The 16,462-nt window shown below is 36.6% G+C and overlaps 1 protein-coding gene across 3 annotated transcripts; it reads left to right on the forward strand.

Moving 5' to 3' along the window:
* The first annotated feature begins 1,155 nt into the window (after positions 1-1,155).
* On the forward strand, positions 1,156-14,598 carry LOC103703566 (5'-3' exoribonuclease 4-like). Of its 3 annotated transcripts, none has more exons than XM_008786464.4 (23): positions 1,156-1,536; positions 1,624-1,726; positions 1,810-1,886; positions 1,971-2,162; positions 2,240-2,359; positions 2,488-2,550; positions 2,633-2,761; positions 4,652-4,816; positions 5,032-5,109; positions 6,846-6,923; positions 8,025-8,096; positions 8,279-8,368; positions 8,460-8,555; positions 9,268-9,338; positions 9,605-9,733; positions 9,836-9,912; positions 10,007-10,047; positions 10,535-10,609; positions 10,703-10,860; positions 13,198-13,302; positions 13,491-13,566; positions 13,646-13,728; positions 13,847-14,598. In XM_008786464.4, the coding sequence occupies exons 1-23, from the start codon at positions 1,333-1,335 to the stop codon at positions 14,340-14,342; spliced, it is 2,778 nt and encodes a 925-aa protein (XP_008784686.2). In that variant the 5' UTR covers positions 1,156-1,332; the 3' UTR covers positions 14,343-14,598. The 3 variants fall into 3 exon arrangements, with proteins under 3 accessions (XP_008784686.2, XP_008784687.2, XP_026658974.2); XM_008786465.4 differs by having other exon boundaries at positions 13,985-14,598; XM_026803173.2 differs by lacking the exons at positions 1,156-1,536; positions 1,624-1,726; positions 1,810-1,886 and having other exon boundaries at positions 2,274-2,359.
* The last annotated feature ends 1,864 nt before the right edge of the window (positions 14,599-16,462 follow it).

Consider the following 16,462-nt stretch of genomic DNA (forward strand, 5'->3'; position numbering starts at 1 on the left):
TTTTTTTGCTAACAGAGTCGTTAGTGTCATGATTCAAAAAAGCCAAAAAAAAAAAAAAATCGTGTATGACATTCTCTTTGTTTTTCATTTCTAAAATATATTTTTTATCGGTATATACTATATTGCAAGATAATATTCATTAAGCAAAATAGTCATCTAGCAAACTAATACATACAACAAATCATGTACGGTTTGTAGAATATGGTGTTCACCTGTACATAGCACACACAGTCAAATGATATATACTTAGCAAATTAATCATCTAGCAACCTAATATACATCTTCAAACAAATTGATACACATTTTCTAAAATATTACATTCACTGTTACACACTAGGTAGCTAGGTAATATATACTGTCGACTTTCTATTATATATTGCAAGCTCTTTGATAAAGATCTATCAGTGATTCAATACATATTTTCAGATAAATTGATATATAATTTCTAAAACATACTTTTTACCAGTACACACTATATGGTTAAATGATACACACAAAACAAATTAGTTATCGAGCAAACTAATGCACACATCTAAATAAATCGACACATAGTCTTCAAAACATGATATTCATCAATACTAGTACACAATTTTCTAGTTTTGTCTAACATAAGAAATTTTATCTATATCTTTCTTAAATTTCATGAACGCTCGGGTGTGATCTAAGAAAAGAGAATTTAGAGGAGGAGAGAGGAGTAGAAAGATATCACAAATAAGAGAGCTCAAAGAAGAAAAATGATAGATGGAGAGGCTTGATGACAAAGAAAGAAGATATAGATAATATTTTTTCATGAACGGTCTTTTTTGGAATGCTTATTTTTTTTTTTATTTTATTACTTAGTTCTATCTCTATTGTACAGTGCCTGTCTTTTATGATTTTTGTTCTTGTTTAAAAAAAAGAAAAATCTTTCATACCCATCATTTCCCCGCGGGTTCAGTGGAGAACTCATTATTCATAAAATATATATTTCGACCCTCTCGGCCAAATCTAATTTTGGTTACGTGCACTCAGCCGGCTTATTTGATCAAATGGACCGCTCCGAAGCAACTGTGCCCAGCCGAAACCCATGTCCGTCGCACGTGCGTGTCCGTGCGCCGAAGACCGCAGTCGCCGAACCTATATATCGGTTTATATCCCATCACCGCGCGGTGAGAGGTTCGGGTCTACGGCCAAAGATTCCCTCAATATCACGCTCCAACGGCTGCAAGGGTTAATTCCTGGGAGCCCTAGCCTCCTCTCTCTCTCTCTCTCAGCCACCGCCCCGCCCCCTCGCTAAAACCCTAAAAACCCTGAAAAAAACAAGATTTTTACGTGAATAAAAGAAGAAGGAGAATGGGGATTCCCGCTTTCTATCGTTGGCTCGTGGATAGATACCCCCTCTCGGTCGTGCCGGTTGTAGAAGAATTTCCCAAGGTCATCAATGGCGTCCTAGTCCCTATAGATAGCAGCAGGCCGAACCCTAATGGCGTGGAGTTCGATAACCTCTATCTCGACATGAACGGTATCATCCATCCTTGTTTCCATCCGGAAGACCAGGTGAGACATAATCTCAAATTCTTCCGTTTGATCTCTCAACGGCAAGATTTTTCTTTTAAATTTCTTTTGTTGTTTTCCAAATTTTAGCCTGCTCCTAATTCGTATGAAGAGGTGTACAAGGCGGTGTTTAAGTACATAGATCACATCTTTTCCTTGATTCGGCCTCGGAAGCTTCTTTACATGGCAATCGGTGAGTGGGAGATATTAAAAAGGCTGAAAATGTAGCTTTTCAAATCCGAAGCTGATTTTTTTTTAATTTTTATTTTTATTTAGATGGGGTTGCGCCGCGAGCAAAGATGAATCAGCAACGAGCAAGGAGATTTAGATCTGCTAAAGATCTGGCTGATGCTGTGAGTTTAATGTGCAATTTTAGTATTACTGTTGTTTAATAATATATTCTTAGTGATCTTTGATGGGGTAAAATAATTTGCCAGGCGGCAGAAATAGAGAAGCTAAGAGATGAGATGGGGTCAGATAGTGAAAAATTAACGCAATCAGAGAACGCTAGCACACTGGATTCAAATGTCATAACACCTGGAACTGAGTTCATGGCCTCTTTGTCAGTGGCCCTTCGGTACTACATTCACTTAAGATTGAACAATGATCCTGGATGGCGGGGCATCAAGGTAGACCTCTGACTGTTGCCCTTGCTTCGCCTCATGTACTTTTTTATTTATATGGAGTGTTTGTGCAAAATTCCAAGGTCATCCTATCTGATGCTAATGTGCCGGGTGAAGGGGAGCACAAGATAGCGGCATATATCCGGGCACAGAGGAACCTGCCTGGATTTGACCCTAACACAAGACATTGCTTGTATGGGTTGGTAAAAATCTTCTTCCCTTTTTACTGTTCATATTTATTTCTTTCTTCCTTTTTATTCCCCCTGTTGGCTTTTGTTTCTTTTTTGATGTTAAAGGAACGTGATATTATACTATGCCTATGTTGTTTTAGGATGCTGACTTGATCATGCTTGCACTGGCAACACATGAATTACATTTCTCTATTCTTAGAGAGGTAAACACTTGATGGAGGTTTCACATAATTGTTGTATCTAATGAATTCTACCCACTGATGGTGATTGGACTTTATCATGCAGGATGTTCGTGTGGCACGCAATCGTGAAAAAGCTAAAAAATTTGGCAAGGATATTATACTTTCAGGTAAGGAAGAGAGGAAGGAGTTGAATCGGGATGTTAATGATGACATGCCAATAAAAAAATTCCAGGTAAATGGTTCTTTTTCCCCCTTATATGAGGCAATTGCTCAACCAGTATATGTTTTGCAACAGTTAAATTATTATTGAAATATTTGTCTGTTCTATGTATTTCTGCTAAAAATAGCATATTAAATGGATAATACTACCAAAAGTATCACACTCTAGCATATGAATACTATATATTATACTACTCTTCCGTGTTAGTGATTTTGAAATGTGCTTACCTTCCTCTGGATCCAATGCCTCATGAACTTGCAATTTGGAGGAGGGTTCTTCCATTTGTGTTCATCTGGTCAGTAATATTAAAGAAATATTTGTTGCTGGTATAAATTGTTGCTTTTGTTTGGGCTCATCTGATACATGAAAACAATATTGAGAAGGATCCATGGGGCAGACTATTTATACGAAAACTATAAGTGTACATTCCTTTCCTAGTATTTGAGATTGGCTTTATGGATCCCTATTCATTGCTTTATCTGACAGGTTAAGTTCCATATTATTGTGTGCTCTTTCATATGCTTTTTCTTGGCTTTCCTCCATGCTTTCTTCTTTTTAGATACTTCAACATAGATTCAGGCATTGCTATTTCATGGGGCTATTTAAATCTACATTGCAAATGCACATATTATCTAAAATGGGTTATATATTACTTTTCCCTTAATCGGTGCAACTCTCATGCATCGCTCATGCTATTCTTACAGCACATCCGTCTTGACATTTCATTTCTGTTATATTCTTGTTTTCCTGAGCTTCCTTTATTGCCCAAAGTTATGCGACAAGTAACATTGCAGGCCTCAAAACATTTCTTATATCATCAAGGAATATATCGGGTCATGTGGAACATCCCAAAATCAACTCTTTGCTTCATGCACCTAGCTTTAAATTTTTTGTACATATCGTAGTAAATCTCTCCATTCTTTTGTATAATATATTTAAGATAACAAACCACTCATACTATGGTGTCTTTTGACCATCAATTTACTTAGGGCCTTATTTTTATTTCCATTTTTTTAAACTGCATTTAAAACTTCTTTTTGTTGATTTTGAGGCTCTTATTCTCGCCAAGATTTCAATTTAGGATATAACTGTCTTATTGATAGCAGCTGTTTGTATTTAACATACACCAACATTATATCTTCTTGAATATTCGCAGTTAGTTTATTAATGAGAAATGTAAGCTTAGTGTTGACGTGGAAGGCAGAGATAGTGTTTTATTGCACAAAATGCACTATTGCTGAAGTATTACATGATTGCCTTGCTATTACAGCATCTTCATAAGTATATTTTATATTGTCACAGTCCTAAATATTATCCTGTTGTTTGCATATACTTCTCCAGCTTCAATTCTTACTGTTTGTTTCAATACTTATAATTGATCTTTTGGGAATTCTAAAATTTTGTTAAAGGTTACTTATTGGCTTATTGGATGTCTTGAAATATCCACTGATTTTCAGAAGGTTCTTTATAGCCAAGTTTGTTATGAAGAACTTATAAGAACAGCTTCTCCTTCAATTCTATCCGTGTTGGCTGCTTTCTATCTAGTTATTCTTTTTTTTTAATGGAAAGCTGATATTTTCATCAAAGACCATATGAATATGCAGTCTGGGAATTTCCAAAATCTGACCTTACTTTGAAAATATAAGTTATTTACTTGTTTCATGTTTTTCTGGCACCATCAGTTATTTGATTCTCTACCTTTTGTTATTTTTTCTAAGATTTTGCATTGTAGCACTTAAAAAGTGTGGAGTTCATATTGGGAGCTATCATCTTTTCAAATATTGCATAAGTTATACTATGGCAGTTACTTTAGAGCACAAGTTTTCATATATTAGTCTGCTTCACTTCTTTGCCAAATTGTCAGATCACAAATATATGTTTGCAATGTTGGTTCTTTTGCAGTTCCTCAACATTTGGGTTTTGAGAGAATACTTGGCGCACGACTTGAGAATATCTGATGCACCACTGAAGATGGATCTGGAGCGCTTTATTGATGATTTTGTCTTCATTTGTTTGTTTGTTGGAAACGATTTTCTTCCCCATGTTCCATCACTGGAAATTTCTGAGGTTTGCAGTGGCAGAATATTACTCTCCCCTCTCTTTTCTTTGCTATATTTGATATTAAACGTTGTCTGTGATGCATTTTTGGCAGAACATTACTCTTTACTTTAAGTTTTAACTGCTAAATTTTGTTAAACTCTTTAACATGTTATTGATGACTGAAACATGCTTTCATGTATTCTGTCTTCATGCAATCCACTTATTATTTACTGCTGATGTAGGGTGCAATTGATCTGCTAATGACGGTGTATAAAAAGGAGTTTGCTAGGATGGGTGGTTATTTGACCAACTCTTTTAAGGTTTGTTGTTAGATTTTGCTTTGATTGCTTAAGCTTTTAAAAACATTGCCTTATCCTCAATTTTTTTTACCATCCTTAGTTCTAAAATGTAATACTGCCGTCTGTCCTTATAATATAGTTACATTTTTTTGATTAGATGGTATATGCAGAAAAATTGTTCTTATTGATACCCCGAATATTATCTTTGTTGTCGGATAGTTGAATATCTACTAAGAGACTTGAAGCTTAAGTAGTTCATTCTGTATCTCTTCTATCAGTAGACTTCTCTGAATTGGACTTCATCAGCCATAACTTCATCTTCATTCAGCCAAATCAAAAGGTTAGGAAATAGTATCTTCAAAGGCAATCCTCCTAGCTATATGTTTTTGATCTCACATGTTAAAGTACCCCCATCTCCCATCTCCCACTTGGAATCCAATCTATTGAAAAAGAACCATAAGTTATGAGATTACTTTTCCAAAATGCCATTGCCACAAGTTTCAAGCTTCTCAAGTAAGTATGCTTTCTTCTTGTTCTTCTATAATATTTAGTCATAATTTACTTTAACTGAGGATGGTCTGGAGATTACAAGTCTCAACAACCACTTCACAAGATTGTTTTGGAGTCTTTTAAATGTCCGGTCCTCAGACCACCTTCTTAGATATACTGTAACCACTACTCGATATATAGTATAAGATCTGGTAGCCAACAGAGACGCACACATAAAGAGAGAGTGAGACTTTCTATCCCTCTGGTAGGATTGAGGCATCAATTGTACCTGTCAGTCTACATTCTAATTGAGGGATCCAGACCATCAATCATGATTTGTAGCATCAAAAACACCAAGAAACTACAGATCTTTTGTTCTGGAAGCCATATGCCTGTGTAAAGTGGTTCGAAAATAGACCGTTTAATGGCCGAATATGATATTTCCAATGATTTATGGTTTAGAAGCATTGTAATCTGTTGGATCTTGGTTCATACATGTTTTTTGATGCCTAGATCATGATCATCAGCTTGGGATATTAAATATATGCCTTATCCTATAGTTTAAGACAAAAGCACTCTAGCACTATTAGTTTTATGTGTCTACTTGGTGTTATGAGGAGGCCTGCAAAACACATAATTTTTGGTTTTTAAGTACCTTTCAATGATGTTGATTATTGTCCATAGATTATCTTTTTGGAAGAAGATCAGGCCCTCTGCGTGTGTGCATGCATGCGTGTAATATTGATCTTTTTGGAGATTTTTCTCTTTTTTGAAAAAAAAACATAATTTTTTGGAGATTGCAATGAATTTTGTGAGACTCAACCCCTCTGCAATTTTTTTTTGGTGCTACATGAAGTGCATGCGTGCTATTACATGGTCTATAGTTGTCATCCAAATTACACTTCCTCAAGCTAACAAAACTAAAATGTATGTATGGAAGAAGATACGTATAAACTTAAATAAAAATGTGTACGAAAACTGAAGTTTTTACATATCTGCTTCGAGGTTTAGGAACACTTGGAGCAAGCAAGGTATGTTACTTTGTCATGGATCAATGTGCAACCAAGTCATATCTTTACCTAATTTAGTTTTTACTATTTTCTTTCCTTTTTCGTTTTATAAAGGTAATTCGATGAAACATAAATTCTATTTCTTGAAGCTCATACTTTCCTTCTAAGTCTACAAATGCATGTACCTTTATACCTCTGACTCTGACTTGTTTTTGACATGTTGTCTATGCCTTCCCACCCCCCTCTTTTGTTTTATAGGTTGATTTGGAACGCGTTGAGCACTTCTTACAAAAAGTTGGGCCTCATGAAAGTGCCATCTTCAGAAGACGTAGCCAGGTAATTTCTTGTTGCTGATTCTCAGAAATTCAGTTTTTGACTTATGAAAAGTGTTAAGTGAATCAGTATTATTGCTGTTCAATATCTATTGTTTTAACTTCACAAGGGGTTGAAACCTTTACTTTAGGAATATTTATTGGTCTTACAGTTCCCTTATGCCTGGCAGAAAATTTGGAGGAGGGGTTTGACCCCAAAAATAATTATTTGTGTTTCCCTTGTTATCAACTATAAAAGATAACATGTTGTGAAAGCAATCATTACTAAGTTAAGCATAGCTGGATGATGGAGTTATTCCAAAGTAAGCTTATTTTGCAGCATGGGATGCAATGTGTCAAGGCACAGTTTGTACTAATATGCTTGTTATCATGAAGCACAATGGCTTTGAGTATGGAGATAACAGGATGGATACAACCAACTTCAATAAGATAAGGCTTGTTGGATATGGTTATGAGGACTTATTGGTTGCAATCAGGCTTGATACTAGAAGTTGGAACAAAATAAAATAAACAGAAGTGTACATTTTCAGGATATCTAGATATTTCTGTTCTAAAGTTTCTGCTTCAAAATGTATAATGATTGATTTGGCTGTTTCATTAGATGCTATGTCAAATTAATAATTGACGAGAGGCTTCATGCTGGAGCATAGTCCTACCTTCTATATTGTTTCCTTTTTTTAGACAATTATCGTATGCTTAAGAGAAATGGATGGATGGGGCTTACTTTTTCCAAAGTGAAAAAACTTTTCTAGCTGTTCCTATATGCGTGGAAACACAAAAAAGGCACATGTGAATATGTTAAAGAGAACAAAATAATACAAGAGGAATAAAATTCTATATGTCTTTTAAATCTTGTAATTCACAGCTGGACTTTGTTAAAGGTTCTTGGTTTTTTTAATGATAATGGCTGATAACACATTATTTTATATTCAATTATAAACCATCAACATGCTTGATAACAAGTATTTGCACAGTAAACATTGCAGATGTCAAGATACATTGTTGATCTCTTGAATAGTGTTTTCATGTCCCACACTGTAAGTTCTTTTAAGTTCACTCTAGTTAATTTGGAATTAAGTTTTTCAGTCAAATTGCTTTTTTTCAGGTACAGAAGGAAAGAGAGATTCAGTTTGGGGTAATTTCAACTATGATGGGGATTGAACAGAACAAAGCATCTGTAAGTTTTTGCTTTTTTGTTGTGAGTTCCTCTCCAACATCTTACGATTCAGAAATTATGGGCATGCTCTAGTCTGTTTTGCTCTAACAACTTTTGCTGATCTGAGATCTACTACTAATGAGAACCTTGTATTCATAATAATGTGAGAATCATACTGATGGAATTTTCTGTTAATGCTGCAGAGCTGGACTAGAAATCTTCAAAAATCCACAAAATTCTTCAGTAAAAACCTATTAAATAGTAAAAAATCTGATTTGGTAATTCATGATCAGGTTTGTTTGGAATCTTTTGTGAATTTGGTTCATTGCTAGTAAGTTACATAATTTTTCATTCCATTTGCTAATTTGAATACATGAAGTACAGGTAAAGTTGGGAGAAGAAGGGTGGAAGGAAAGGTACTATGCAGAGAAGTTTGAAGTCAAGACTGATGACAGCCGTGAGAAACTTAAAAAACATTCGGTGAGGAAATTTTATAAATGCAGTTCCATTTTTTAGTGGTTTTGTGCTTCATACTCAATAGTGAGCTGCATGGCTGTCTCTCATTTGTGTTACATACTGTTAGTCTTTGTGGAAGTAGCAATATGAATGCATTGACTGCTCTTGGTGTTCACTTCCAGATGGACCACTATTACATTAATTCCTTTTGGCCCTGTTTGGATACTGGCTAGGGGGGATGGCTATCCACTTAATCAGCCAAACAAGTGCAAAAAGATGATCTATTAATTTTATTTGGTGAAGACCTCAAAAGGTGGCCTAACCAGGTTAAGTTAATTTGATTGGGAAATGTGAAATAGATTTATCCACTGAAGCTCTCCCTTCTCTCTCTCGCTACTATTTCACTTTTTTCCACAACTTATCCTGCTAACCCTTGAATGTCAGCCAAACAACAAATAATTCTTTGTGGTGGTTAAAGGTATCTCAGCACTGAACCAAATAGGGCTTTTACGGTTAGTAGCTGCTTAAGAAAGAGCTCCAAGCTGAGCTGATACAACATCTGTATTTAAGACATAGACATTCTCTTCTTCCATGATGTACATACCATGTTCTTACCTTTCTCTTGTCTTGTTTTATATATTAAATCTTGTTATATCTGACTTGGTGCAAATCTGTTACTTGGTCTCGGACTAGGACCAAAATAATTCAGATGCCAACTCACATGTTTATAGTGCAGGTCTTGAAATATGTTGAAGGGATCTGCTGGGTCATGCACTATTACTACCAAGGAGTCTGCTCCTGGCAATGGTGTGTTCAAAATCCTACTTGATACTTTTTTTTGTGCTGGACATATTCTGATGGTTCATCAAATTGTTATTGTACTTTTCAAACATTCTCTGTTAATCTTATTTTTAATTATTAATCTACAAGTCTCCATGTCAAAACTGTGCATTTCCTTGCAGGTTTAAATTTAGCTTGTCCATGTTGTGAATGTGCTTCTGGTTATGTGAAAGCATTGTTTCTTTGATGATTATAATGATTTAATTTGCCTTGATGGTCTTCATGTTTTTCAGGTTTTATCCATATCATTATGCTCCGTTTGCTTCAGATTTTCTTGATTTGAAACACTTGGAAATTCGTTTCACACTTGGGGTTCCATTCAAGCCATTTGACCAATTAATGGGTGTACTGCCTGCAGCAAGGTTTTTTTTTGGCTTCATCCTGTCAAAGTGGAGAAGACTTTTCTTGCTTACTGTTTACTGTGACTATGTCAGTTGATTGTTCTCGCATTGTACCTTTTGCAGTGCACACGCACTGCCATTGTCTTACAGGAATTTGATGACTGATCCATCTTCAGCCATAATTGATTTTTATCCTGAAGGTTTGCCTGTACTGTGAATATGCACATTTCTACTACAGTTCTTTGGTGTTTTTGTTGTATTGAAGTTCTTATATGGTTTTATGATTTTGTCCAGATTTTGAGCTTGATTTGAATGGCAAGCGTTTCTCCTGGCAGGTAATGGAAGATGTCCTCCATTTTTTATCGCTGTGCTTCATATTTTCTTTTTCCTATTTCTTGTGGCCGAGCCTGGCATATTTCTTCTTAGCCACCTTTTTTTGGTGGTTCTTCCTGATCAAAGGGGTTGGTAGCTGGATTTATTTCCTTTTGGATGGTCTTGATGGTTAAAAACATTGTAGATGCATTTTCATGATCACTGTAAAAGATTTAAATCCTAATTTTTGGCATGTCTTCTTCATTACACTTCTGTTTTTTGCATTGTAAGATACCTACACATCCCTTAGGCAAACATAATCTCTGTTATTTTTTCCTCAAGTTTTCTCCAATTATTAACATGCCTGTTTCTCTTGGCTTGGTTAACAAGAAATGCAACTCCATGAGTACCCAAGACTTTTTTGGCAGTTGCATATTTACTCAACTTTGTTTTCTAATGCCATAGGAGATTTTGTATCCCATTTTTCACTTATCTTTGTTCCGATTGCAGGCTATCTGTAAACTACCATTTGTTCAGGAATCCCGCCTTCTTGCAGAACTCAAAAAAGTGGAACATACCTTAACAGTATGTGCTATTTGTTTATTACCGTCAAGTTGGCCATCATCACTGTCATTTGAAGTTCTCAAATCATCCTTGACCTCAATCTCTGCTCTCTAGGATGAAGAGAAGCAAAGGAACAGCTGGACATTGGATATGCTATTTGTTCACATTTCACATCCGCTAGCGTCAACAATTATTTCTATTTACAGGCGTAAAAAAGATCATCCAAAATTATCCAAGGCCAAACTCAAAAGAAAAATTGATCCAGAAATCAGGTTTGTTACTAAAAGCCATCTTTATTTCTATGAATGCATCGCACGATCCTAAGAAGCAAATGTTATGTATATATCCCTTTTTAATGAAAAAGTGCTTAACAAATTTAGTTGCTTGAAAATTGAAATATCAGCATCAATTTGGTATTTCTTTTAATTAATGTTGGGCAGGATTAGATGCATGTGATTGTATTAGTGCATGAATAATCCAAATTAGAATCACAAACATAGTTGGTCTTCTTTACATAGCGATCTATTAGTTAAAAAACACTCCCTTTGCAAATCTCTTTCTTTAAATAGTGTTATGAGACATAAAAAAGGAATTGCATTATGAGCAAATTGCAGGATGGGAAGTCAACTTTTGAATATATAAAAGGACGTATGACTTTGCAGTGATTGTGGAATTCAGGAGCCACGCAGGAGTTTGCACTGGAAACTGATGTGGCTGTTACCTTTCCTATGCTTATTATGATACAAGTTAACTAGTTTATTGAAGGGTCTACAGTTGCTTCATAGCTGGTTGGCGCTTGCTAGACTGAAATAAATTACATCGGGCTGTGGATTTCTATATTAGACTAGAATTTAGTTTAGAATTGACGTCATTGCTGAATTAAGATCTTAAACATTATTTCTATGCATTAATCATCCACAATCTTGATAACATGAATCAGGAGATCTTAGAGTGCATCATCTCTAGTTTCACATCCCTCACATAGGAAAGGATTGAACCATGGGACATCTTGGCCTTCAGATCCACTAAAAAGCAAAAGAGCTCATCAGAGAGGAGCAATCAGCGGGCAGAAGCAGTCTTCAAGAATCCTCAAACGTATAAGCTCTTCTGTGAACCCTTGAGTTCCATAATTAAACACTTACAAATGATCAAATGATTAGGGATTCCAAAGGTAAAGGAATACATGGTGTGAAATGTGAAACAAGAGACAGGAAGAGGTACTGATCAAAGAAAGGGGTGGGGAAGAACTCTTACCCACCAATATGGATGCAGGAAAGAAAGTGCAAGGGTGTTAGCACGTGAGAGAAAAAAAACAGGAGAGTGAGGAGGGTTGGTCAACTCGACTGGGGCTAGGAGAGGGGCCATATGGTTTCTCCTGATTAACTCAATCAATGTAGGCCCTTGTTTTTTTTTTATTTTCCTTTTAAATTTAGTGTTTTCATGCTCTGCATAATTGTATAGCCATGTCATCAGTCACATAAGTCATCATGTTTTTGACATGTATTGACTCAAGTGGTTAGGACATCCCCCACACAATTAGTAGATATGAATGAAAACTAGCTCAAATGAAGTCTGATTGATGCACCAAAAGTACATAGGATATTAAATACTCACTGAAAACCAAAGCTGCAAGTGTGATACAAAAGCAGGGCACATGAAAGTAACCTAAACCACCCTATGCCCTTAAGAAATCGCCCCAAAAAGTTGCTGATAAGAGTACAAGAAAGTACTCTGCAACAAAATACTAGGGACTTGCATGAACAAAAATAGCCAAAAAACACGTTCAGTTGAGAGAAGCCAAGCCCAAGTACACTGTCCCAGGTACAGGTTAACAAAATCATTTTGTTCAAATATCCTTAAATGTGGAGTTGGAGAAAACCCTCCAACCTCATTGCCCTGCAAAATCTTGAAAATGCTAGTGCAGTGATTTGCATGTTTTCTAGTCTCTTTCCATATCAAAATGAACTGCAATTACAAAATCTCACTTTTGAGGAGCTTTGAAGAGGAAGTTATGGTTGTTATGCCTCATTCTTCAATATGATGCTATTCTGGTGTACTATAAGTCACAAGGCCATGCTTATTGCCAACATTGTTAAATCTTGTCACCGGGACCCATATTGGTCAATTATAGTATTGCCACTCTCGTATAGCATGGTATTGATCAGCACTCGAAGAAAACAAAGAAAAGATAGGTGTTCCACCCTTTTTGACTCCACATCGGTCAATTCTAATGTTCTAGTAGTATTGTATTGCACCTGCTGGTGCAGGTTAATGCTGCTTGATGCTGAACAGTTCCCTTCTGTTTAGCCTGGTTTGTCTAGAATGGGATACTGGGTAGGTTTCCTGAATGCAGGTCCTTCACCATCTGGTCTTTGTTACAGCTGGTTCGGACCAGTATGTACTAGAATCCTTGCTCATTGCTAACTTGTAAGCTTCTCAGTGTAATTCATGAGGTTGTATCAAGAAAACATGTCATGATGCTTAGCTGTAGCCGATGCTTCATATAGTTAATATGTTGCATACTGTGATCACGGTGCTCATAGCGTGTTGGAGATTGTGTCCATTTTCAAGTGATTTAGTGGGCTTAATAAAATGATCATTGCCTGCAGCGGTGGAATGAATGGAGACATGTACATTTCTGATAAATCTGTTCACGCATTTGAAATCTATTCACCTCTTGGGGGCATGGAGACCATAACCAAGAATAAAACACTGTGAGTATCCTTATCCTTGCATTTTCTGTACTTTAGATGCATCAAGTAATTAGAATATTCTTTTACCATCTCCCACAACCTAGGAACAAGCATTTACTTAATTGTTCGCCTGCTCTCTTTCCCTGTATCATGAAAGAGGAGGGCCAGTATTTCTGTTGGAAATTATTTAATTAGTTTAATTTTAACAGATTTGTGTACTACAAGGTCCCACCAGTCCAGGAACACATCCCCAGATTGCCAGGAGGAGTGATCTTACCTAAAAAGGTATAATCTTTTTCCGTCACTTTACTATTTCAGTGATGCTTGTGGCCTTGAGTAAGTTACGTATGCTCTTTGTATGTAGTCAATTACCAAGCAAGATATGCAACCAGCCCCAGTATTGTGGCATGAGGTAACTGCATTACGCCGACGCATCTATTCTGAAAGGTGATTCTCCACTGCCCTTTCCATTCTTTCTCTAGTTAAGCATTCTTTTGGTTGGTGTCTCGTATTTCACCATTTCCTGGCACTTACGATGATAATTTTTCTTGCAATGGGTACACAGACTTATTTCTAATTCCATAGCTGGCCCTCACTTGTCAAAAATGGCTCGCCGACTTGTATCAAATTATTATCATGAACAGAAGCAACAAAGTGATGCTCATGTACTTGATGACCATGCTATGGGTGATTCATGTCACAGGAAAAAGAGGATCGTAGAACACAAGATTAACCATGACACAAACAGCAAGCACAACATCCTAGGGAAAAGGAAACGAGGGGGTCGCAACAACAGGAATAAAAGGATTTTAGAGCAGAACTGTGAAGTCAGCATCAATAATAGCAACCTAGGGAAAAGGAAACGCAGAGATCGTGGCCGCAGGAAAAAGAAGATCGCAGAACGAGAGAACTCTGAGAACCATGAGCACGAAAGCAACAACAGCAGAAGGAAATGCAAAGAGAACAGCCACAGGAAGACGACGACTGCAGAAGAGAAACAACATGGAGGTAGCAGTAATGCTAGCAACATAAAAGAAAACACAGCAGTAGCAAAGTCATGAGGGCAGAGAAGCAAATACAGCAAGGGGCAAGCGCTCTTTTTTGAGGTGTTCTTTTCAGTTGTTTTATTAGTTGGTAATTGGTTTTTAGTTGAGGAGTTGGAGTGAATGCTGGTCTTCTGGTGGCCATTTACCTGAGTCTGCTGTACTGGACTTTGTAGTTGTAACAAATGTAATAGATTATGAAGGGTAGATAACTATATATGCATCGTACTCAATTCGATTATACATAAAATATTCAAGCTATCTTTGGAAAGAAGCTGTCTGTTTTCTCGCTGCAAACTGGCTATTTGTTTCAAGTTTTTTGTAGATCTATTTTGCTAGAACTTGTTAACCAACAATTCTAAAACTTATTTGCTATTATTCGATACATAAACTTCCAAGCAACAGCTAACATAATATTTCAATGCATGCCATATTTCCCTTCGCTGTGCGCCTGTTGATCGAACATCTGAAGAGAAAAAAGAGCAAGAAGGGGAAGCGAAGTAGGTGCCTTCGTCGCCGGTCGCCGTCGCGGCTGGTGGTGAGCAGCCCTCGGAGGACTCTGAGCCTTCTGAAGGAGCGGCGGGCAGTGTCTATATTCAATCCTGTGGAGAAATCCCCGGGCTTTGACGAGGCGCATGGCCCCAAGCCCTCTGAGGTCTACGGGCTCGCCAGTTCCATTACAACCGGTGCCCCTCCTCCTATGCCTCTTCTCTCTCCCTGTTTCCATTATTATTCCTTTGAGTTGATGATAGGACTTCTTTGGATCCTTTCATTCTTTGATGCAGTTATCTTTTTGGTGTGGGCCGTTACCCCTGAATCCTGGTTACTTTATTTGGGGATCACCTATCATCCCATCAACTCAGTAATTACTCTCTTTAAATCTCATTCTTATATGATATTGCGGATTCTCGATTGCCACTTTCATTCTGTTGTTTAGCTTGGCATTATGTAAAACAGGTGACTGGCAATTTCATTGCAATTTGTGTCTTATCAGGGTTTTGTCATGCCTCAAGCCCAGAGCACGACAAACGCCGCACACCCACATGGCGGACCGTATAGGCATGCAATAAATTTTTAAAATTTATTTATTTATTCAATAATTTATTCAAAGCAAATTTTCAAAGCTTCAGCATAACATATATTAACACAAATCAAATGTTCTAGCTAGTCTAACTAAAATTTCAATAATTGAGCAAAATCTTCCAAAATGGTTCCTTCAAATCTGGGCAACTTAGATTTTCTCATGCCTTCATCTGGGTAATTATGGGAAAACATGAATGATATATGAAGAAACAAGGGAACCGTTTCTCAAGTTTTCTCATGCCTTCTTCTGTTTATTATAAGTTCTCATGCATTGAGGATGTTTTCCAACGATTTTTTTAGCTTCCACTTTATGTGCGGCTTGTCGCATCCATTTCTTATTGCGGCAACTCTGAATTAGGTTCTAAATCTGCATCTATGTAATAATTGGTGATTATTTAGTTATAAATACCTATGAGGACATAACAGCAGTTCCATTCACACACGCAAACATACACAGATAGAGAAAAACAGAAGATTCCAGTTTTGGAATGTTGCGAGTCCGGTTATATGTTCATTTGTCGACCATTTGGAGAATCTGAGGAAACAATGTGTATATGACCCAAATGTAGGCTCAAGGAAGCTGGATTTCCTTGATGATGGTAAATGTTTTCTCAAGTGAGTATTAATTGAAAAGCTCAGAACAATATTTCAATCTATCACTTAATTTTAAGCCCTACTTAAGCTCAAAGAATGCTTTACTTATAGCTAAATTATTGTATTTATGTCTCATATGCACTGCACGTTATACTTTGTAGTTGTTGATTTCTGCATCTTACTATAGCTTCCATTAACTTTTGTCTCTGAAAAGTATGAAGTAAAACTGTATCTATGTTTTGTGATCTGCCCTAGGTTTGGTATATGTTACTTTAGATCTTCTACCCTCTAAGAACTGTTTATTTCTTTGCGGTGCTTTGGTTTATCAATTGGAAGTCAAATTGCAAATGTCAATTTTATCTTTTATTATGATCTTCTCAGGTCAATTCCAAATTGGGCTTATAAAATTTGATATATCATTGTGGAGTATCCAGACCTGGTTTCTCACATTACAGAAGGAG

This window comes from Phoenix dactylifera, chromosome 2 (assembly GCF_009389715.1).
Source record: "Phoenix dactylifera cultivar Barhee BC4 chromosome 2, palm_55x_up_171113_PBpolish2nd_filt_p, whole genome shotgun sequence".
Classification (NCBI taxonomy): Eukaryota; Viridiplantae; Streptophyta; class Magnoliopsida; order Arecales; family Arecaceae; genus Phoenix; species Phoenix dactylifera.

What these genes read in the sequence shown, in the direction of transcription:
- LOC103703566 (XM_008786464.4), top strand. Translation starts at nt 1,333, where the DNA reads ATGGGGATTCCCGCTTTCTATCGTTGGCTCGTGGATAGATACCCCCTC. An exon ending in AATTGATTTTTATCCTGAAG is followed by an intron (nt 9,913 to 10,006) that starts GTTTGCCTGTAC and finishes GATTTTGTCCAG; the next exon opens with ATTTTGAGCTTGATTTGAAT. An exon ending in CGACGCATCTATTCTGAAAG is followed by an intron (nt 13,729 to 13,846) that starts GTGATTCTCCAC and finishes ATGGGTACACAG; the next exon opens with ACTTATTTCTAATTCCATAG.